At 42.7% G+C, this 23,747-nt stretch overlaps 1 protein-coding gene across 1 annotated transcript in view; it reads right to left on the bottom strand.

Annotated features, from left to right (window-relative positions):
• Positions 1-18,593: 18,593 nt before the first annotated feature.
• The window catches only part of DYNC1H1 (dynein cytoplasmic 1 heavy chain 1), a 44,917-nt gene continuing 39,763 nt past the window's right edge, over positions 18,594-23,747 (bottom strand). Inside the window, exons 72-78 of the mRNA XM_054400034.1 lie at positions 23,567-23,670; positions 22,955-23,166; positions 21,881-22,034; positions 20,847-20,989; positions 20,289-20,457; positions 19,823-19,950; positions 18,594-18,996 (exon numbers count right to left, since the gene is read on the bottom strand). Of these exons, the coding sequence (XP_054256009.1) occupies positions 18,868-18,996; positions 19,823-19,950; positions 20,289-20,457; positions 20,847-20,989; positions 21,881-22,034; positions 22,955-23,166; positions 23,567-23,670 (1,039 nt within the window). The 3' untranslated portion in view covers positions 18,594-18,867. The remainder of the gene's footprint in view (positions 18,997-19,822; positions 19,951-20,288; positions 20,458-20,846; positions 20,990-21,880; positions 22,035-22,954; positions 23,167-23,566; positions 23,671-23,747) is intronic.

Below are 23,747 nucleotides of genomic sequence, written 5' to 3'. Positions count from 1 at the left end.
ACTTTATAGCTCAATAGCTCTACTGGAATGTGTTTGTTCTTCAGACCACAGTAGTATTGGATTATGTTACTTCTACAAGGAGATACTTGCATAGCAACAGAGAGATGCTGTATCCCATGTATGGTTCAGAATCTAAGCAATGCCAAAACAAAAACAATTTTCTTGGGCAGTGAGGCAAGCGCCCAAAGCTCAGCCTGGGGCATAGGTGAGGTCTAATTACACTGTGGTGTGACTATACCTAGTCCGTTCACACAGTTTGGAAGATCGTGACTTACAGGAGTTACGCATCATGTATCCCATTACTGAATTCACTGCTGTAGCAGTGAATATTCTGTTGCTATGGTAATGAGTATGATGTCAAAATACTCAGTCTTCTGTCTTGTGAGGAGTTGTGCAGCTGAAAACATGTATATCAGTTACTGACATGCAGTTCGGTGCATGGATGACAATGATTGGCAGGTAAACCTATTTTTATGATGTTCAAATGTTGAAGGCGTGATGGATTTAAATCTGCTTTAGTTAGTTTCTCCAAAGCCTTATTGGCAAAAATTAGTAGTAGTACCAAAACTAAGGTCTTAAAAGCAGGTTTGTGACTAAAATTTCTTTTGCAGCCATTTATAATGTGTAAAATACGGTGAAACTATCTTTCAATTAGTATCACAGAATCAGGAGTTTAAAGGGACCCTGAAAGGTCATCAGTCCAACCTCCTTGCCAGAGCAGGATCAGTTGGAGTAGGTCACACAGGAACACATTGAGGTGGGTTTTGAATGTCTGCAGAAAAGGAGGCTCCACAACTTCTCCAGGCAGCGTGTTCCAGTCTTCTGTCACTCACAGTGAAAAAGCTTCTCCTTAGGTTCACATGGAACTTTGTATGTTCCACCTTGCTCCCACTGCCTTGTGTCCTATCATTGGACATCACTGGGAAGAGCCTGGCTCTATTCTGACACCCTTCACATCTTTATAAACATGAATGTAGTTATCTCTAAAGTCTCCTGCAAGGCAAAGAAAGACCCAGCTCTCAGCCTTTCCTCATAAGGGAGATGATCCACTCTGTCAATTGTCTTTGTGGCTCTGTGCTGGACTCTTTCAAGCAGTTTGCTGTCCTTGAACTGAGGGGCCCAGAACTGGACACGATACTCCAGATGTGGCCTCACCAGGGCAGAGCAGAGCCTCTATTGACCTACTAGATCTAAAATTTACAGTGACAGTGCTCAAGGCAAACTTTTCTAGCTGGTCAGTGAGGTGATGGCTCAAGTTTTTGCAGTCTTTGCTTCACATGAAAACGGTTTTATCTTTTGAGGAAGAGCTCAGGTGAAACGTGCAGGTTATCTCCAGCATTTTTAGCTAAGAAAACATACTGGTCTTTCGAATCACAGAATTGAGTCAGAATCATGGAATTGTTAGGGTTGGAAGGGACCTCAAGGATCATCTAGTTCCAACCCCTTCCCATGAGAAGGGACACCTCACACTAGATCAGAGAGTTCAGAGCCTCATCCAGCTTGGACTTAAAAACGTCCAGGGATGGGGCTTCTACCACCTCCTTGGGCAACCTGTTTCAGTGTCTCACCACCCTCATGGTGAAGAATTTCTTCCTAATATCCAATCTGAATCTACCCATTTATAGTTTTGTTCCATTCTTCCTAGTCCTATCCCTACCTGGCACCCTAAAAAGTCACAGGATCACAGAATGTTAGGGGTTGGAAGGGACCCAAGGAGATCATCGAGTCTAACTCCCTGCCAGAGCAGGACCAGAGAGTCTAGCTCAGGTCACAGAGAAACGCATCCAGACAGGCCTTGAAAGTCTCCAGAGATGGAGACTCCACAACCCCTGTGGGGAGCCTGTTAGTGGTCTGTGACCCTTACAGTAAAGGGCTGAGGTGAAACCTCCTGTGCTGCAGCTTACATCCATTCACAGGGAGCAAGTGAGAAGAGCCTGGCTCCTCCCTCCTGACACCCAACCCTCAGATATTTATAAACATGTATTAATTCCCCTCTAAGTCTTCTCTTTTCCAGACTAAAAAGCCCCAGGTCCCTCAGCCTCTCCTCACAAGGCACATGCTCCAGTCCCCTAATCATCTTTGTAGCCCTCTGCTGGACCCTCCATCAGATTCCTGTCCTTCCTAAACTGGGGAGCCCAAAACTGAACACAGTACTCGAGATGAGGTCACACCAGGGCAGAGGGGGAGGAGAACCTCCCTCAATCTGCTGGACACAGTCTTAATACACCCCAGGATCCCATTGGCCGCCTTCGCCACGAGGGCATGCTGCTGTCCCATGGATAACTTGTTACCCACCAGGACTCCCAGGTCCCTCTCTACAGGGTTTCTCTCCAGCAGACCACCTCCCAACCTGTACTGGTGCAGTTTATTATTCTTCCCCAGATACAGGACTCTGCACTTGTCATGGATTTCCAAATGAACAAGAAAAGGAGCAGGAAAAAAACCAAGTAAATTCTGTGCTATGATGAATGAGGGGAAACTGAGTTTGGTTTTGAAATAAAAATGCACCTAGAATATGTGCTGTGGAAAGTCTGCAGATATAAACACATCTTACCAGCATTCATGGCCTGTGATGTGTCTCACTGATGAAAAGTTTCAGATATTTTGCATGTATTTACCGCTAGCTATGAAATCTTACTTTGTTCATGTTCTTAATCTGACAGCAGAATCTTTGGCAAGTAGGTTGTTTCAGATAGTCTTCTGCCTGTGCAAAAATTAAACCTTACTCAGGATTTACCTAATAGTGAGGGCACCCTAAGGGAAGAGTTTCTGCTGTTTCACTGTAGTGATCCCCTTTACAAGTTCTTTATCTTCAACGAAGAAACTACCTAGAAAAAGTAAACTGGACATTTTGTTGTCATACTGGACAATGAAAAGTGTTTTCAGATGGAGATGTGAGTTTGTGCTTGCAAATTGTCTAAAATACTGTATTTCTGAAAATTAAGGCTGTAAAAAAGAACCAGTGAATAAAGCTTCATCCAAAGAATGGCTGTTCCAAGGAAGAGACGCAGCTGTATCAGAGGAGCATTCAGTGTTGTCAGCAGCTGTATGAAGAGGAGACGGAGATGGAGATGCACATTCTTTCCTACCAAGGTGCTGTTTTGATAGGGTGAGGAGGAAGAGGAGGATACAGGGTGGAGGGTGTTTGGCTTTACACTCCACAGGGTTCTGATTTGAACCATTAGCCAAGCATTTAATCGTGATTGCTTTAAAATACACAAGTATGGTTTCAAGTGTATTTCAATGTATTTTTTTTCCTTTGCTATTCATGGCTAGTTGTAAATTATACTATTGAGTTACCTTTTATGTATTAGAAAAAAGTGGTCTGTATTAGCTTTTAAACAAAAAAAAAAATCCAAATTTTTGCTGAGGGGAGGCTTTCCCAAATACTGTTCCACTAGTTTTTTTTCCTGAAGCAGTATTTAACAAGCTATGAACAGAATTCTGTTGCAGAACAGATGTTACATAAAAAAATGTGTAGAGTGATTTATGAAATGATGGTGATAGTCTGTCTTGCAAAGTGCCACCAGAGGTTATGCTCTGCTTGCTAAAATGCTCCCCCAATGTTCCTGCTTTGGCTGGCCCCTGTGGCAGACAGTTTTGTGTGCTGGAAGCCTGCAGGAAGCCTACCCAGGTATTTCAATGGTTCCTGTGGTGGGAAATGCACCTGTCAGCACAGAACTCACCTTGCTTATTTGGAGTTATTTTATTTTAGTTCTTAGGTACTTCTAGTGGTTGCTCAGAAGATGGATCACTTCACACTTGCTGCAGGATGAATTTCTCTAGCAATAAACGTCAGAAAGGAGTTAAACCTCAGCAGATACGCAGCATGCCTGAGCCAATAGATTTGGGAGATGTTCTCTGTTTTGAAGATCCACAAGTTGGTTTTATGCCTGGAAACTCAGTCCTGCCATTTACAGAGACCCACAGTGATATTTACGTGAAACCAGAAAATTATTTTCAAACACCAATGGAGAACATTGGTAAAGAGACAGCTGCTTTTACATCAAAATCAGTGGAGTCTTATGAATTGCCTCAGAAATCTAGAACTGCTGCAGAGTCCAAGTGGCTGTGGATGCCTGAATGCCCTTCACCCATGGAGACTGAGCCTTCAAGATATGTGGGATTTCTGGAGAATTCTATTATGGCTGCTCTGCCACCAGAGTGGGGTGGTACCTTGAATGAGGAAAGGGCAAACATTTCCAGTTCTAGAATGCACTGGTGAAAAAAACCCTTTCATGTGCCCTAAAGAAGGCATAGATACAAAAATACAATATCCGCAATTCCTGGTCCTGTCATTCATGTACTGTGAAATTTCTGAAGTTCTCCTAAAGTTCCTTTGTGAGGTGATTGAAGTTGTGCAGTAGAATTAAAGCTTCAGAATTGGCATTGTTTATGGATGAGACTGGGTCCTTCTTACTTCATAAAATCCAGTGGTAGATCCATGCCAAATCTATGCACTCAGGTAACTGCAACTAAGGGTATTGAAAAGCTCAGGTGATTTAGAAGGGGAAAGTCCATCTCACTGTCTATCTCAGTTATTGCTGCCTCTCAGAGTCTTGGAAGAAACACTGGTTGATGGGTTTGGAAAGCTAAGGCTTCTGTGAAGAGTCATCTCCTCCTTTAGACTTCCTGGGATTTTTCTAGGGAAACAGAAGCACAGATTCAGCTAGATATGGAAATACTATTTTTTTTCTTTTTTTTTAAATAATAATAACTCAGGGGATGATGCAGTGATGTATGTGTGACTGCGATATTCTTGTTGCCTTCTCTTCCAGATTGTTACTGAGGCATTTGAAAGTGATACTATAAAGGTGGTGTAGTGACTATTGCTCATTTTCTTCAGGAGTTTCAATGGATGATCTAGAAAGCTTGCCGTGCTAATCCCTTCTGGAGTTAATAACTTGAATGCATTTGTTGTGTTTTTTCACACAGCAAATATATTTGGAACAATATACTTGACTTTCATCATTTTCTAAAAGTGTAGATATTAGTTATGGTCAGAGCTTATTTGTGTTGAGGCAGGTCTAAAAAACTGAGGCATTAAGGAATTGGGACATACACCTCTTGGTCCCATGGTATTCTGTCTGTGTGGACATAAAGGGTATCTGGCATTTGACAGTTCCCTGAGAGAATGAGAGGCTTTTTTCTTTTTTTCTGCTCTAACTTGTTGCAAATATATATGTGCACAGCATCTTCAGTCCCAAAGGCTCCCAGCTGACATACAGACTCTTATTTCCACCACCTTCTGCTCTAAGAGGTGTCCAGATCACTCATATTATTTGGTCTTTAAAAAGAGGAACTCTCCAGATAAAGATGACAGGCTGCATTCCTGAAGCAGCACTGTGTGAAGTGAAAAGGGACCAGGTTCAAATGCAGTGTGGCCAACGTGATGCCCATCCACAAGAAGGGCTGGCTGGCCGAACCTGGGAACTACAGGCCTGTCAGCCTGACCTCAGTGCCAGGGAAAATTATGGAGCAGATCATCTTGGGGGCAATCACTGTGCACCTGAAGGATGGCCAAGGGATCAGGTCCAGCCAACATGGATTTCACCAACCTGATCTCTTTCTATGATCAGGTGACCAGCCTGGTGGACATGGGAAAGGCTGTGGATGTAGTCTACCTGGACTTCAGCAAGGCTTTTGACACTGTCCCCCACAGCAAACTCCTGGCCAAGCTGTCAGCCTGTGGCTTGGACAGCAGCACTCTGCGCTGGGTTAGGAACTGGCTGGAGGGCCGAGCCCAGAGAGTGGTGGTGAATGGTGCCACATCCAGCTGGCAGCCTGTCACTAGTGGTGTCCCCCAGGGATCAGTGCTGGGCCCCATCCTGGTCAATATCTTTATTGATGATCTGGATGAGGGGACCTGGGGTTACTGATTGACAGCCAGCTGAACATGAGCCAGCAGTGTGCCCATGTGGCCAAGAAGGCCAATGGCATCCTGGCCTGCATCAAGAATAGTGTGGCCAGCAGGAGCAGGGAGGTCCTTGTGCCTCTGTACTCAGCACTGGTCAGGCCACACTTCAAGTACTGTGTCCAGTTCTGGGCCCCTCAATTTAAGAAGGACATTGAGATACTTGTACGTGTCCAGAGAAGGGCAGCGAGGCTGGGGAGAGGCCTTGAGCACAAGCCCTATGAGGAGAGGCTGAGGGAGCTGGGGGTGTTCAGCCTGGAGAAGAGGAGGCTCAAGAGAGACCTCATTGCTGTCTACAACTACCTGAAAGGAGTTGTAGCCAGGAGGGGGTTGGTCTCTTCTCCCAGGCAACCAGCACCAGAACAAGAGGACACAGTCTCAAGCTGCGCCAGGGGAGGTTTTAGGCTGGAGATGAGGAGAAAGTTCTTCACAGAGAGAGTGGTTGGCCATTGGAATGTGCTGCCCAGAGAGGTGGTGGAGTCACCATCCCTGCAGGTATTCAGGAGGGGATTGGATGTGGCACTTGGTGACATGGTTTAGTGGTCATGAGGTCTTGGGTGACAGGTTGGACTTTGATGATCCTTGAGGTCTTTTCCAACTTCATTGATTCTGTGATTCTGTGATTCAGTCCTTGTACCCACCTGCTGTGGAGCCCCATCAGTCCTGTTCTGCTTGAGAGGAGATTATGAGATACATTTCCTGGCTGTACAACCAAGCTTAAATTTGTATCAAGTTTACTGCATGGTTTCTGGTGAAAGGACTATGGGCACTGCTGAGGTAAAATAATTTTGAAAGGCTTGCTAAAGCTTTCTAACCAGAGAAGCAGCTCATTGCAAGAACTCAGCTTAGTCCTTCCCCAGTTTACAAAGCTCCCATTCAGCTTTTGTGCTCTCCACTCTGCCTGACTAAACAGCAATATACCCATAATATTTAACAGAAAAAGCTGAAACTGCAAAAAAGTGGCTGACTGATGATTTGTATTCCTCTAGTGATGCTAATGCATCCCTGGATGTTCAGCTGGCATGAAATCCATTTGAGGTAGCATTGCCATGCATAGATCCAAGCAAGTAAGAACTCCAGGTGTCAGAAAGCAGGCAGCTTTCGCTAAACAGGCCCTCAAAGCCTGGCAAAACATTGAAGTAAAATTAAAATGGGGCAGAACATAGATAAGAGAAGTCTCTAGAGTAACTTTTGTCCTTCTCCTGATAGGACTAGATCATATCACACATCAAAAGTGGTGCCCTTGGTGTGGATGTACGTGTAGGCATGCTGGAGCTGCATTATTCAAATACTTCACTGTGTTACAGCCTGCAGAGCACACTGAAAAATCCATCCAGCAGCCAGGCTCATCAGGAGGTGGGCTGATGTGTGTCACCCTTCAGTTTGGCTTCAGAGCCTGCTTTCTTCAGATGGTGCAATTACTGACGAAACTGAGCCAAGAGAAGGAATGTAGAGAGTCCATAAAAAGAAGCATCATGTTAGTCATGTGTAACTGGGGCTTTAAGAAAGACAACCTGCATGTTCACACTCTGCTCACCCTCCTCTCCTAATTATGAGATTACTTGCACCTGAAGAAGTGACTGAGGGAATGGAGGGAACCAAAATGCCTTAACTCTACAGCCTCAAAACAAAGAAGGGGATGTGGATGCTCCAGGGACATTACTACAAATTACTTCATCTTCAGAACAGCATCAGCCTGTCAGAGAAATCTATGGGTGTCTAAAGAGCTGTATTTCAAGTAAGGCAAAACGTTTCCTCTCCAGCATTCATGAAGGAACTTGGAACTAAACTGGCAATAGTCCAGCCACTCTGTAAAAATGAAATTCCCTCTCCAAAGGCCAGCATGGCTTCCTGGGTTATTAATACTGTTCTACAGCAAGATGTTTGGTTTTATTTTTGTTTGGAGAAAATTTGGTACCTTCCATTTTCCCTGTCCAACTGAGGTGTTCCAAAGGCAGATTAAAGAAAACCAGCACTGCACCTACTTTTTGAAAATGGGGAAACGAAGTTTAAAAAGGTCTGGGGTAAGCTTTACAAGTTGAGGGATTCCATGCATCAAGACTGTATTGAACTGAAGCTGTATTTTCTAACCTCCACTTCAGGTCTCCAGATAATGTTGCCCCTTACATGCAAGAGAAAACCAAGACCGTTAACGAATCCTTATGATTTCTGTACCACATAATATCCTGCATTCTGGATATGGTTCCTTGGAAGTATTCAGAATGGCTGCTTCTGAATATAGCACTTCTGTACACAGGCTGGAGACACCAAGGACGTTTCTTTGCTTCCCACACCCTTCTGTCAAGCACCACAGGGAGAAGACTTTTTAAGGATAAGAATGGGGTGGATTTATATGGAAACATCTGTGAGTACAGGAATTTAAAGGCTGTCTTCATTCTCTCTTTTTGTGATGAATTAACAGCCACACATTAACAACAGTAGGTGCAGTAGCACTTTCTGAGGGAAGGTGTGGGAATGAGGAAACTGCAGCAGCAGTTGCAGTTTGGCCATGCCTTCAGCCATGATACGTACATGATATGTACAACTACATACAAAGGAAAAGATAAAGCCAATTTTCGTTCTGTGAAACAGTTGAAAACTGTACTTTTAATGTCTTTGCTCACAGCTTGATTTTAATAGGAAGTGGAGTTTAGAAGATTTCCTACACTGGTCATAGGCAGAAATATGCAGTGTGAGATGAGACCTTGTAGTGTACGCAGCATCTTATTTCCATTTTCCCAAAGCATTCAGGCTTGACTTAAATGTTCTTGATTAGCATTTGGTGGTGGGTTGACCAAAATGGCCACCTGGCTGCAGATCTTCATTCTCTGCTCTGCACTTGCTTCGTCTTATGAACTTAATTTGGATTAAATATCTTGTTCTGATTGTTCCCTATTGCAACTGAAGTCAAAGCCCTGGCACTTCAATACAATCCCATCTTGCATTTAGAAAAAGAAAAGTTTTGTGTATGAAAGACACAATCCCCAATGTCTGTTGCACGAGCAGTAGTGGTGTTTGGCTTCATCACCATACAGCAATTCCAGCAGTGCTTGAGGAATAACACTTAGAGATAGGCATCACCCTCCAAAGACAACTCACAGGAAGACAGGTATGTACTTATGCCAAGCCTTCTGACCAAATCCACACAAAAATCTCTGCTTATTCTGATGCTACGTGGGGGTCCCCTTGAATAATCTGCCTTGCCTTTGGCAGCTGGGAGGGTGTCAGCAGCAGGAGCAGACAGCACCTTCAGCCATAAAGACACTGGGGACAGCTCGTGGCTCTCATGGGGCAGGGAAACACTGTGCTGAGAGTAACGGGAGAAAAAAAAGCACTAGAAAGTGTTACCTGAGCAGTTTGGGCTGGGTGGATACCTGCTCTTATGGAAGGGCTATGGCTTTAAGGAAAAGGGCTGATCTTGCCTCATCATGGCCTGTCCTGATCTCAGCTGGGATAGAGTTAATGCTCTTCCTAGTAGCTGCTACAGAGCTGTGTTTTGGATTTAGTATGAGAACAATGTTGGTAACACAGGCAGGTTTTAGTTACTGCAATGTAATGTTTTTGCTAAGTCAAGGACTTTTCAGCTCCACATGCCCTGCCAGCAAGAAGCATGCAGGAATGCAAGAAGCTGGGAGGGGAATAGTCAGGACAGATGACCCAAACTGGCCAAAGGAATATTCCATACCATATGACATCATACACAGTATATAAACAGGAGATCATTCAGTTGGGGTTTTTTGTTTGTTTTGGTTGTTTGTTTGGTTTTTTTTTCTCCTGTCCCTTTGCAGAAAAAGTATTATTTGCATGATTGCTTTGGTTTCAGCCCTCAAACCACAGCTGGAGAACTCAGATGGGTGCAGATCTGCATGTGAAGAATCAAAAGCCTTGCTTCATCCCACACCCTTTGTGTTTCTCCTGGTGGGACATTTTTCTGGAACAAGATCCCTGTGACTCAGACATGGTTTGCTGTGAGTCAGTTTCCCTGTTCATGGCTCACCGATGCAATCTGCAGCTGCATAATAATAATTTCCATTGACTAACAGGAGATATTAAAGTAATAATTCAAGATTAACATAAAACTGCCACCTAAATCTACTCCCAAAGACAGCAGTCCTGGCTGCTGTTCAGGCAAAAAGTGAGGCATGGCCCTTCCCTGATGGCAGCCTCTGCTTCAGCTTAATGCTCTACTGGCTGCAGCCACAGGAGTTTAAGTAATTTTTTCATCTTGGACAATTAAGTTTTCTACAGTTTTTCCTCCAGCACATTTTGCAGTAGACATACTATTGTTTTTTTTTCTCTATGTAGAAGTCAACTGTACTTCAAGGAGGGGGAATTAATTTTTTAATGAGCAACACAGGTGCACCTGTGATTTATTGCATGGGAAGTTATAAAGTAGAGGCTGAACTGATCTGCTGAGAGAGGCTTTCACAGTGATGGACTCCCGGGGCCACCTTGTGCAGCAGCGAGACAGCAGGCACCCATTTGTAAGAGGAGAAGGAGCAACGATGCCTTTCAAAATGAGAGAAGAAATGTGTTTCCACAGACTCTCAGTTGCCCAGAGACCCTAGACTCAGGGAAATTTAAGCTATCTGAGGCTGACACAAGGTCTGTGGAGGGTTAAGTGCTTTTTCCATGTGTGACAAAGAGAACCGGGGCACCAAGCAGCAGTACAGTAAATTAACAGCTCAAGCAAACATTTCTGTGCCTCTATAACCCTCTGACCACCCTCCTTGTTCATACTGCACCAGCCAGGTATGGCTGAAAGCTGCACATGTGCTTGAGAAAGCGTGAATCCAAAATCTTCCTTGGAAATCTGTCATCTGGCTGTATTCTGCTGCCTCACCCCTGTCCAGATGAGCGCTGGCATCAGGTTCATTGTGCAAACCTTGGCCTGGTCTCAACCTTACAGTCATGGCTTCATCTCTCACATGGCATCATCCCTCACAGACCAACAATTCTCTCTCAGCTCTCTGCTGAGTCCTTGTTGATAACAGCTGTTGCCTGTAAAGCATCAGTAGATAATCCTGGGCAGGCTTTTGTGGGAGAAATAACTCCAGGCCATGTGTTTGGATTGAGGATGATGATCATAGGTGCTCGTTCAAATCAGGTGGCACTTGTAGGCACTAACAGAACACTTCTTAGTTTCCACCTCAGTTGTGGGAGGTGTTGGGGGATGTTGTATGAGACTTTTGGTTGCTCTTATTTGTTTTGAAAGAGAATCTAAAGGAGGGGAATAACCTTCATATGGTTCTGACCTGGGTAGACAAGTTAGGAAATGGAAGGAGAGGTGTCTGTGAAGAAGTTTGTGTGATAGGGCCTGGCTCAACTAGAGGAATAAGTGAGGTGGAAGTCTGGTGGAGTATGTGATCTGCTCCCAGTGCAGTTGCTGTCACTGTCCCCTCCCCAGGCACTTGTCCCACTGATTGCTCCAGAGCACTCTCCAGAGTGAGATGCTTGTTGTACTGAGGCTTTGATGATGATTTACAAACTAATCTGCATTGTGTAGGAAGATGCAAGAAAGCCAGATAGGAAGGAAATAATGGGAAGAAGAGGAACTTAATTTAAAAATGTAAAAATAATTAGTTCTTCATTTCTTTATGAAAAGGAGGAGAAGAAAGGGAATGGAGGGGTGGCCTTTAAAGGGTCAAATCAGATTTACTTCTTTGTGAAAAGTGGACCTAGTTCATAACTCTTTGGTAAATCTGAAAAAAAAATCCTAATATTTAAAAATAGCAAAATTGTTATTTCTTTTCTCAGAGAGTGATGGCAAGTAAGAGTGATGGTATCTGAGTCCTTCAAAGCACATGTAAGTGATTAAGAGAGATGCTTAGAAAGCTTTGTGTATCCAGTGCAATTGTCCACCCAAAAGAGAGGTGATTATGTGCTACAGCAAATAGCCAGAGGAAACATCACTAACCATCCTGTCTGCCTCTGGAGGGGAGACAGATTTTCCCTTTGACTGTTGACTATCTTGTGCCAGTCTGAAGGTTATGTGAATGAACTGGGGCTACAGAAAATAAATCAGCAAGAGTGGAGGGGGAGCCATCTCTGGCCACCAGGCCTTGGAAACTCAGCTGTAGATGTGTGTTCATGTTTGTGGCTGAATGTACTTTATATGGATAGACTTTGTTTTGTACAGGTTTTTGCTGTAGACCTCCACACAGGTGGCTCTGGGGAACTGTTGTGAAAAGCAGGGTGGAGCCTCTAGCAGTGGCACAAAGTGCTTTCAAAGAGGTCTTTACTCCTTTTTTTTTTCCTTGCTTCGTTCCCATCCTTTTCAAAAGAGTGAAGCCTTCAGGATGAGGTAGTTGAGCAGCGCATGTGTGAGAGGTGGAAGTGGAGGTGGAGCAGCCAGGGGCCTCAGCCTATAAAACTGGAGGAGGGGGAAGGTGCTGGGAGGGGGATGGCTTCAGCTGAGAAGAGGCAGCAGCGTGGGAAGAGACATGGTGCTGGGCAGCCCATGGAGGGTAAGGGAGGAAGGGAGCACCCAGTCACAGAGCCCTGTTGGGGGTGGGGATGGGGATGTGTGTACAGCAACTGAATGAACACAGGGAGGATTAGGGTAGAGGACTGTCTCTCCCCACCACTTTGCATTTGACCCTGTTTAGTCTGGTTTGATGTCTTGTGTACAAATGCCTCTTTGAAAACTTATACTGTCTTTAAAAAAATAATTAAAAATCCACTTTATAGAGTGTATTTATAAATTATCTTTTTAATGTATGTTTTCCTTATGTTGTATGAAGGACCCAGTGAATCAAGTCATTGTTTTGGTAGAAGACAGTGGCTTCATCTTGTTTGTTTTTGAACAGAAACTGCCTTTGAGAAGTTAGAACAGAATTTGTGAAGGACTGCCCAGACTTTCTAGCATAAAGGGAATTACCATGTCTGGGCTGTTTATCTGAGAGAAGACTTTCTCTAATGTGTTCTTTTCCCCTCTGCCTGTTTTAGTAGAAGCTCAGGAAATGAAAGATTCTGTTGAAAGCCCAGACTACACAGAAAGACTGGCACATAAATACATGGTAACTTCTAATTGCTGCTTCTCTATCTCCTTATTAGAGTATCATTTGGGAAACGTTAGCTGCTTTGCCATTAGCCTGATAATGCTGTAAGGTATGCTGGAAAAGAGTGCATGAAGAACAGGTGTGAATGAATTCAAATAGTGTCACCTGCACAGAAACCAAAAGGGAGGGAGGAAACTTTCACTTCTGTGCTACCACCTGGGAAATAACAGGGGCTGTTTGTTTGTCAGGTCTCTGCAGCAAAAACCTTAGAAAAAATGAGGATGTGGTTTTACTCATTTGTCTGCAGTTATTTCCAAGCTATGGACCCACCAAAAGCAAAGATAGAACCAAAGCCTTAGTTCAAATCAAAACCCAATTTACAGAGCTGGGGTAACTGTTCCTAGCACAGGCAAGGCATGTTCTAGATAGTTTTCTATGGTATTTTTCAGGGACAGGCAGGCAGACTCCTGTTTTTTCTCTTATGTTTCACTTGCCCAACCCAAGCAGCACAACAAATACAAGATAATTGGAAGGGCAAGCTGGCTTTAGTAGGGAAAGCTCTGGAGAAACACAGCATCTACAGTCTGTACTAGAACTTCAGGGTCAAACTGAAGCTGTGGTAACTTTCACGTTGAGTAGCTTTTCTTTCCCTTCCTCCTCTGCTGCAGAAGTGCACAGTAGAATCAAGTACAGAGTCTGAGTCTGAATCTAGTGTGGAGGTAAGAACTGACTCTTCTTGTGGTGGAGTGAGGCACTCTGATAGCAATGGGATTCCCGATGGTTATCCAGCTCTTCCTTCAGTCTCAATACGGAGAGTCTAAGGCAGGGTTGCTGCTGCTGTTGGTTTTGTAACTGTAAAAGGAAAGAGGGGAAAAAACCCACCCCCAAACCTAACATTATTCTATCCATCAGGTTCTTTCTCATAACTGTTATTAATTTTAGAAAAAATAATGCTGAGGGAATGAGGCAGGAAAGCCCTGCTCATTTAGGTAGACAAATGCAGCACAAGCACTTTTCTGCTAAGTGTTTAAGACTGCACTGGGTTGTTCCCTGGTGGTTAAATTTCAGCAGCTCTAGCCCAGTGGAATTTCTACAGCTCTGAGTGGAGATTCTCCACCTTCTGACTGTCCCTATTGTATGAGATTGAAAGCAGCTCTGTTATTGTAGCAGTATTTATAAGTACTTGGTTGAAAGGACTCAGTTTGACTGTGTTCATTACAGAACTCTCAAAGACAGCAAATTTGTAATCCAACTAATAATGAAGAATTTTAGATCATCCCTGTGTAAAGGAAGTCCTTTCAACCAGTTTCAGTATCACTGCTGTAACACTGAGGTTTCAGACTTCTTTTCCTCACATGGTCTTGTCCATATCTAGATCAAGACCATTCTTCATGAATTGGAGAATCTCATTGTTCTGAAATGTTTATAGTCGGGTCTATGAACAAAACCAAAAAGGGACCAGAGTGGGAAGAAAGCTCTCTAAACTCTAAATTATGTCTTGTCTACTCTTAGTCAAATGCTGATTTGACTGACTTTGGTGTTAAGGTACTAATTTACTTGTTGTCTTTATAGCAGTTTTAAGTATGGGAAGACTTAAACATAGCTTGCTTCAGTCCCCCTATTTTAGGCTAACTTTACTGGGCCTTTAAAAGTTAGACTGAGATATGCTTTTTACTATCTTTTAGTAAGAGGACTATCTGGCTTCCTTTTCTCTATGAATTTTACCTACTCCAGTTTTACTTCAATCACTAATTCATAGAAAGGTGCTTTATAAACGTATGTTAACTTTTCTTAAATAGGTCATGCCTAGATCACTTTCCAGAGGACTCAAGAAAGCAAGGGACTCTGGGGGGCTGCAGGTAGGTTTGACCGTTATGCACCAGCCTTGTTCTCACTGTAGCACTCAGAAAAGAAAATACAGGTGGGCGTGTGTAGATATAAAAAGAACTGACAATAGTTTTCCTACTGAAGTCACAGACTTAAATCTTGAAAGTGGTTTAAAGCCCAGTGTATCATGCCTCTTGTACTTTTTTAATGGACAAATAAGCATCCACCATACTTAGAAATACCTTTATTTTAGTTTTTAGATCCTTATGATGGTGATTCAGAAGATGATTCCGTTCACTCTGACTGTAGCTTGAATACTTTAAACAGGATAAAAGTTGCATCACAAGCAAACAGTACCCCATGGCTTTCCATGGCTTTCGAAGATGCTTATACTTCAGAAGATGGAGAGTCCTTCCCTAAACCTCCAGACTGGCTTTGCTCAGAAGCAAAAGCTAGTGAAATTTGGACAGTAAATGACTACAAAGCATCCCTGGAACCTCCTAGCCAAGAAAAGGATTTCCCAAGAAGCCAGCTGCAATCATCAGAACTACCAAGAGCCACAGAACCATTTACCTCCATGTGGCCAAGACACAACCATTCCTTATTGCTGGGTATTCACCCTTCATCCTCTGCAGATCTCCTTGCAAGCCCAGGTAACAGTGCTCCGCAACCCATACTAACAGGTGACTGTGATGGAACAATGGCCAAACAGCCCCTAATTAAAAGAAAACAAGGGATTCCCATTCCAGAAAGTGCTAGCAAAAAACTAAGAGGAAAGAAATTCCATGCAACTTAACCTGAGGTATGGATAACTGGACAAACTGTTCTGAAGAGTGAACCTGGCAGAGATTTCTTTTGCAGATGCCGTCTGTTCTGAACAAGCCTTACACAGACTAGGTCAGGCCTGTTACAAATTCAGCTACCCTATGTACTGTAAGCTTTGAGATCCATGTGAAAAGATGGAGTCAACTGAACAAGCTTGTATGGCAATTTAAGTGAAAAACAGCTAAAGTATGTCCACAGAATCACAGTTAAACTTTATGGGTGGGTGCTGTTTTTGGTCTCTTGCAGCACCAGTTTAACTTCTGTATCTAGTAGCTAGAGGCACTGCTCAAGTTTCATTGTAATTTCCAGAAAGGGGGTTTCAAACAAATGTTTGAGGAGGGAAAGACTGCATGGTTGCAATTAGTTATCAATAGGTACAGGTTACCTCCTGCCTGCTGCATGTCACTGTTTAGCCCTTCCTAAGTCTGACCTACTGCATGAGAGGAGGGTACTAGCTGTGTGGTGAATGATCTTACAGGTTTGCCTACAAACAACTGAATTGCAATAAATTGAACCAACTCTAACTAAAGCAACCTCGCTTGTGGTTTTTTTTTTTTTTTTCCCCCCAACAGGGAGAAGCTGACCTGTGCCACTAACCTAATTGTCAATTTTAACTGGCAGGTGTATTGACACTATGCCTGAAGCAGGAACAATGTGAAGTTGACCACAGTAGCTGAAAGCACTCCTCCTCAGTGAGAACAATTACTTATGAGCTGCAGCAGCACATGCAGACTAGAGGTCAGTTAGCAAAAAGAGTCTCTCTGATCTTCCTCTCGTGCACAGCAATTTATCACCTTTAGAGTCTGGGTTGTCCATTCATGTGGAAGGGGACCTAGTACCTATGAAAATATAATGATGACTAAAAATACATTGGTACTAAGTACTTGTAAAAGGATTCATGTTGTATAACTGGGAGAGATTTCTAATTTGCAATGTTTTTTGTAAGGTGGAAAGCCATTCAAACTACTCTTTCACTTCTACACTTGCATATTTACTTTATTAAAACAACTTTACTTTCATCCTTATCCCCAGTCTGGAGATACAGAGGTGGTTCTTAATCAGATTAGAACAGTAAATTTTAGAGGCCTTTGCCCTGAGCCACTGTGCTTGCCCTCTGACTTGACCCAGCAGCAAAGAACGCTACAGTGCAGAAAAAACCCTTCTTGTAGCTGTAGCTATGTACTGCAACTAGGTCGCTGGTCTCTAGAATTAAGGCTTACGAAAAGCTTAAAAAAACCTCCAGGCCACTGTGATTCAGCCCAGCACTTCAGCCCCATCAGGGAAGTTGTACACACCCTTTTAAATTCTAGTCTGCTGAATAGCCTCCAAACACTGCATCTGAGGCTAAATAAAAACTGAACTGCCCTCTGAACTGCAGCCAATAACCCTGAAGTAATCCAGTGAGGATTTCACTTAAGTTACTTAACAGAATACAGAAATAAACCACTAGGGAACATCAGGGGAGAAATGAAGAGTAAACCACATAGACCAGTACATATTCAGACACTGTCTATTCAGCACAAGACTCCCACCAGGGAATTGACCTCTCACCTGAAAACATACTTTTTGTTAATTCAGGCCTAATGCAGAAGTTAACAAAAAGCTGAACAGTTTGGGAAACTCTAGCTACTCCAAGTACAGTTGAGACTGTCTTGACCTCATCATTGGTTACTTGCTAATAGGTAGAACTAAAGGTTTTTATAGCAGCTGTAGACCCAGGTGCTGAGCTATGCACAAGAAGCAGTCACTGAAAGTAAGGTGCATGTGCAACTGAGCTGGTAACAGCCAGAGCTTGTACACAGCTAAGCTAATAGTTCACCACAACTGCTATATAGAACACACTATCAAAAGGTCTGCTTCCTTACTGTACATTGTACTTGCAATGATCTTGGAGGAGCAACAATATAAATTCCAGATACTAACAGCCCAGTGATGGAAAGAAAAACAAGTCACAGAATCTGCAATAGAAGAAGGGCATTATGTAACAGTTAAAAGTGATCTTGAATGGTGCATGCAGTTCCCATCTCTGTGCCTCACAACTGGATAGGAGAAGTACAAGCAGTAGACAGATTAAATGATGCACTGGTCTGGGATTCACATGTTGTAGAGTAATAAAACGAGCCAGGATTGTTCAGCTTACAGTGATTAAGTTTACGAAACACTACGGAACAGGTAGACAGCAATGTTGTTTCAGTAGCTAGCAGGCAACAGCTGAATTAAGAATGTGAGGCAGGCTGAGAGAACAATTTTTCCTACCAGCACAGGACCGTGCTGTATCACTACTTAACAGAATAAAAATAGCAGAGCTGATGGAGGGTTGAAGTCACTGCTTTCAAAAGAAATCTCTAAAAGGAAGAGGCTCCTGAAATTTTTGGTTTGAGAGTGAAAAATCTATGCAGCTGCATTTTTCATATGCATTTCTGAACAACTGACATTAGCCACTGCTGGAAGATGGTGAGAAGGGCAGAAATGCTTATCTAATACAAATAGATAAATCATTAAAGCAACCCAAGCACTAGCAGGAATTCTCAGCTTCCCTAATTCAGTAACAGTTGGTCACAGGTGAATCTCTGAAATAATACTTTAACTGCTTGTTTACTCTCCTCTTGGGCTTAAATGCTTAATGAGACATGAACTCAAGGCTTATTTCACCCTAAATGCAGCTTAAGAGGAAGGCCTGTGATCAGTAGGACAAGAAATCTTGTTTAGAATACTTCAGTCTTCTGAATGCTTCTCAGCAGCTGTGTAAATGCAGATTACTTAAAGCAAGAGCAAGCTCACTGCAAAATCTTCACACAATAGCAGCAGATTATCACACCAGATAACATCAAGCTTTGTGTCTTACCACAAGGAAGACTTAACATTCCAAGGTTCCTGTTACTGGATGGTAGTTGAACCAGCTGCTGAGCGAGTGTGTGAAGGTCAGCAATATGCTTGAATACCAATTTATTGTTACTCTCTGAAAAGATCATAGGTACAAGTTTTCCAGACTAAGGAAAAAAAAAAATTAAAAAACCCCACAAGAATTAGAATTCCAGAAATGAGAGTCTTGCTATAGCTTTTATTTCATGTAACATGATCCATCAAATATCACATCTGTCAATAACCATCTAAAAATTCTCATCCCACTTTCCTTCAAAGCAATCTAACCTCTCAGCTTTCCAGTGCACTGCCCTCTCTCTTCCTAATCAACTTAACACAAATCCACCTGACAAGCTAAGCAGGGTACAGAAGCACAACTGAATAGTACCTAGAAGACTGACAATTACTATGACATTAACGACTCAAAGCTAAATTTTTTCATTCAGTGCAGAGAACTGCAACACCACGTTCATAGAAGCTACGAGGGTCTTCCTTGGTAGCTATTTCAAAGTCAACCGTGAAAATCAGATCAGCACGAGTGAAGTTCAGGTAAACTGGTAAAGTAACCTGGAAAAACAAGAGCATAGAAGAAGAGTTATGTAAGGGTAGCTGAAGGGTATAAGAAGTTTCTTTACTACTACATAGTATTTATCAGATGGGAATTTAGTCTCAGATAGCTCAATATTTGAAATATGAGGAAAAACCCCATGCCTAATAAATTCTCCTAACACACAGCCTTCTTCATAGGTATAAACTGAAGTTTGGCCTCAACATTGCATTATCCAACTACAAAAGAAAGACTTAAGTCAACACCAGGTCTGTTTAACAGCTGCTAGCCTAGAATTACAGACTGAAAGAGTTAGGGCTGTTCAGTCTGGAGAAAAGAAGGCTCCGAGGTGACCCTATTGTAGCCTTCCAGTATCTGAAGGGGGCCTACAAGAAAGCTGGGGAGGGACTTTTTAGGATATCAGGTAGTGATAGTACTAGGGGGAATGGAATAAAGCTGGAAGTGGGGAGATTCACGCTGGACATGAGGAAGAAGTTCTTCCCCATTAGAGTGGTGAGACCCTGGAATGGGTTGTTCAGGGAGGTGGCTGAGGCCCCACCCCTGGAGGTGTTTAAGGCCAGGCTGGATGAGGCTCTGGCCAGCCTGATCTAGTGTGAGGTGTCCCTGCCCATGGCAGGGGGTGGGAACTGGATGATCCTTGTGGTCCCTTCCACCCCTGACTGATGCTACAGATTCTAATTTAGACCGTGACACTGCAAATAGTGGAAAAAAACAATCTGCTGTGTGGTGCTCGACAGAGGTATCCATAGAGATTCAGGAAAAAACCAAACTGCTTATTACATCTAGTTATGAAACTTTTTAAAAGTTACTTTTATCAATACTTACAACATTTGCTTTTTTATCAGCATTTGTCTGCTTGATCCAGCGAAGCTGTGTGATGGGCAGCACAGTTGAAATAGCGTTGGAAAGTGACAGTTTGTTGTTATTGCATGTAGCTCCCTGAAGCTTCAGGCCTGTAAAGTGAATTGGACCTTAGGGTACTGAGAGCTTTCATGTACCCAAAGATTGTCATTTAAGGGTGGTCTAAGTTCAGTAAATGAGGCAAGTATTTCATACTGCAAAGTAAAGAGGTTGTAGCAGATCCCTATCCAGTACTGCTGAAATATATACTGACCTGAGTCTTGAGATTTACTAGTAAGTATTTTCCTACTAATATCAAACTTATCTTTAAACAACTTCAGGAAGTATTAACTTTTGCAATGATACGATCTTCTGAATTTAATATAGCTCATTTAATACGAGAAGCTTCTGAAAATACTACAGAGCAACGACTCCTTTCTGACAGATTTACCTGTGACTCCAAAACTGCAGGCATCCAGTACTGCATTTTGTGTAGTTGTAACATTGACCTCAAGACAGAGTTCTTCAAGGGACCAACTGTTTGCTTGGGCAACATACTGTCTTGTAGCAGTAATATATGCCTCTGGTACAAACAGGCCACCAAGGCACACATGGATGTTCTATTTGAGGGGGAAAAAGATTTTAAAAAGGTTATCAGCTGCAGTATTAATTAACAATTCTTGTAACTATTACTTCAGCAATCTATTTAGATTAAAAATTTCCTGTTGCTACTAGGAGCACTGTATAACTGCTTAACTGCTTTTTGCTCTAAAGTTACATCCTCTGTCATTCTGAATACTGTTCCCATCTCATCGTATGGAGAGTTGGCCTGCTAAGCCTCACCAGTCTGAGATCGGGAGATACTCAACAATACAGACAAGCACATTTCAAAGAACGTAACCAAAGCTTTTTTGCCTGAGAAGCTGTTTAGAAGCCTTGATATGAAGACTCCATGAAGTAGTTATACCACTCCACCAATAACCTCGAGAAGAAAGTCAACACAAGATACCTTTAGTTCTTTTGCTCCACCAGAAGCAGCTGCCTGGGAAATGTTCTGCAGCTGTTTGATGCGCTCACTGAAGTCAGACACCCACTGAATAACCGTCATCCCAGCTGGCACTGTGTAATGAGACCAGCTACGAGGCAAAATACCTATGAAAAAAATGTGATGAGAATTAAGTTTTGTTTGCATAACATCTTGGAATTACACATTATATTGACACTCACTTTCAAGGGCCATCTAAAACCAGGATACCAGCCTCCATCTTAAAAGACTCCTCAGTATGTGAAAGCATTTTCAAAGATTACAAAGCAAATGGCCCCCAGGCCTACTATTAATTGAAAATGCTATTCAGTTACAGAAACCCTCCAACAGAAAGTTGAGTTACACACAGCTACATACGGCACAGCAAATCTTCAAGTTGTCATGAAGATTCTTTCTTTTCTTTAGAAAAAAAACGAAAAGGTCAAGTATCCGCAGTTCAGAAAACTCTTTTGTTCAAAGCAGACAGCAAATCTTATTAGAAGCACAATGCCTGTGAGAGTTCCACATTTATATATATATAATTTTGAAACAGAAGTTTAGAGAACTTGTCTCATAAAATCTCCTAGAAAATATTCAATGTTACTTAGTAGTGTAAGTTACTTTGTTCCATTATAATTCAGAGACTGAAAGAATTCACTGAGATTTCAGCTTAGGAATTAAACGGCTGACATACACAGTCCAAAAAGCCTCACATTAGCTACCTCTACTTGAGAACTCAACCAAAACCAATTACAATTTTATCATAGAATAGTTTGGGTCCCCTAAGGGACATCTTTCACTAGACCAGGTTGCTCAAAGCCCCTCCGACTTGGCCTTAAACACTTCCAGGGAGGGGGGTATCCACAACTTCTCTGGATGGCTCAAAAGTATTGCCTGTGTTGAACAAAGTCAATCCCTATCTTCCTGCACTTTTTAAGATGTTGAGCATAACAGTCTATAACCTGGAGAGTGCAAGAGGCAATGAGAGCACCAGGAGATACTAATCTGAATGACCATACCTTTCACCAGTTCATTTATAAGTGTACGCAGGTAGTTGGTTTGTTTCTTTTTCCCCTCACACACTTGAACCACGTCTGCAAGGTCCTGACGAACATCCTGAAGCAGCTTAGCTCCCATTTTCACCTCCCTCTCAAAAAATCGGAACAAAGGATCCTGATTGTCAAAATATTGAAAGGGAAGTTGCAGATCAAAGTTCTTGCTGGAAAGCTGCTAAAAAAGCAACCCTAAAATCCTGCATGGTCTGACCAGTGACACTGGGACTATCAGCATTAAACATGAAGATGCAGTCTTTGGTGTAGAAAGCGTGATTACAGAGACTGTTCTACAACCAATCTGCTCTCTCTTGGAGAAGAAGCAAGGAAGTAGACATTTTACTTGAACAACTAATGCGGGCTACCTGCAGCAGCTCTCTCCAATCAGCTCTAGATTTCTTTTAATCAGCAACAAGAGGTTCTCACCTACTATCCCAGAGTATGTCTTCTGAAGTGGTTGTTAGGCAATCATGGGCACCTTCAACTAGGATGCTTATTCCTGAGTTAGACTTTAGGGTACTACTGTACAGCCTTCAAAAGACTGCTCCATCCTTTACAATTTCTGTTTCCAGTTAGCAGAAACTGCTGCTTTATCTCCCCTCACTGACCATCATTAAATTTTAGCGCCAGATAACATGTGCCAGATGTAAAGGAAGTCACTGCAAATCTGGAGGCAGCTCAATGCTCTGAAAAGCTCCAAGACACTGATTTCCTGAGGACAGGGCTGGCCTAGACAGTCAGCATGCTACAAGTACAAAAGAAAGCACTTATTTTTTGCCACCTGATTGTAGAAGAAGCTTCAGAATTCATACTTTGATAGACAGCTTGCCATTGTATTTCTTCAAATAATCTCCACAAGATATAAACTAACTTTCAATAGCATTTCAAGAAATCTAGGGGGCATTACATATGTTATGACAGTTAGAGCTCGCATCCATACAGGTTCTGCTGAGTTTAATGGGTACTTGCAAATCACAATGCAAGTATTCTAATGCAGCAGGAGTGCACTTCGTATGCCCATGTTAGACATTTAGTTCCTACCTTAATGTTTTCCACAGTGCGCTTCAGATGGTTTAGAGTTTGCGGGATAAGGTGAAGCCAGTTAGAGGCTGTGGTATGCAGTGTTCTCATCCAGGCTGGGCGACCATCTGATGTAGAATCAGTTCTTGTCTTTTTCTCAGTTTCTGCATAAGCTAGATCATCCTCATCCTCTAGCATCTGCATTTTCAGCATTTTACTGATCATATCGATACCTAAAAGCAGAAGATGTGCTGTTAGTCAGCAAAGCGGTGGCGTCAACATGAAAACATCCTACTACATGCAAGAACTAGGACTTTCCTTTTTCCCTTCTCTAGACCTAAGATTCAGGACTGCTTAGCCGTAAGTGGCTCCAGAACTGACAGTAAAGATTTCCAGAACCAAGATGGAAGCTTGACATCTGGAAGGCTCAATGCAACTGGTTTTTGAATTCATAAATTTCTAGTCAGTTTTTGGACTACTCAAGTGTCTCAGTTGGCAGAAGTTAAACTGACTGTATTGAGGGAGGAAGGAAAAGCTGTCAGCTCTTCACAGCAGGATTTATATTTCTCTCCTGCTTTGGTTAAAATGGTGGCCTGGTTAATCTATGCAAGACAGTTAAAATTCTGATTTTACCTTGTGTGGTGAGAAGAACTTTCTCTGCGTTATTTGGCAGGCCCAGCCACGATGGCGTTTGCGTATCTGGCAGCATCTCAACCCACTGGACAAATTCTTCACGCCTGCAAGTCAGAGTTTTAGTATTCATTAGAAGGCTTCCTCAGTTACCTTGCCATTCTAATACCCTGCCTGAGAATGT

Source organism: Indicator indicator, chromosome 4 (assembly GCF_027791375.1).
Source record: "Indicator indicator isolate 239-I01 chromosome 4, UM_Iind_1.1, whole genome shotgun sequence".
NCBI lineage: Eukaryota > Metazoa > Chordata > Aves > Piciformes > Indicatoridae > Indicator > Indicator indicator.
This window is presented reverse-complemented; position numbering and strand designations above follow the sequence as displayed.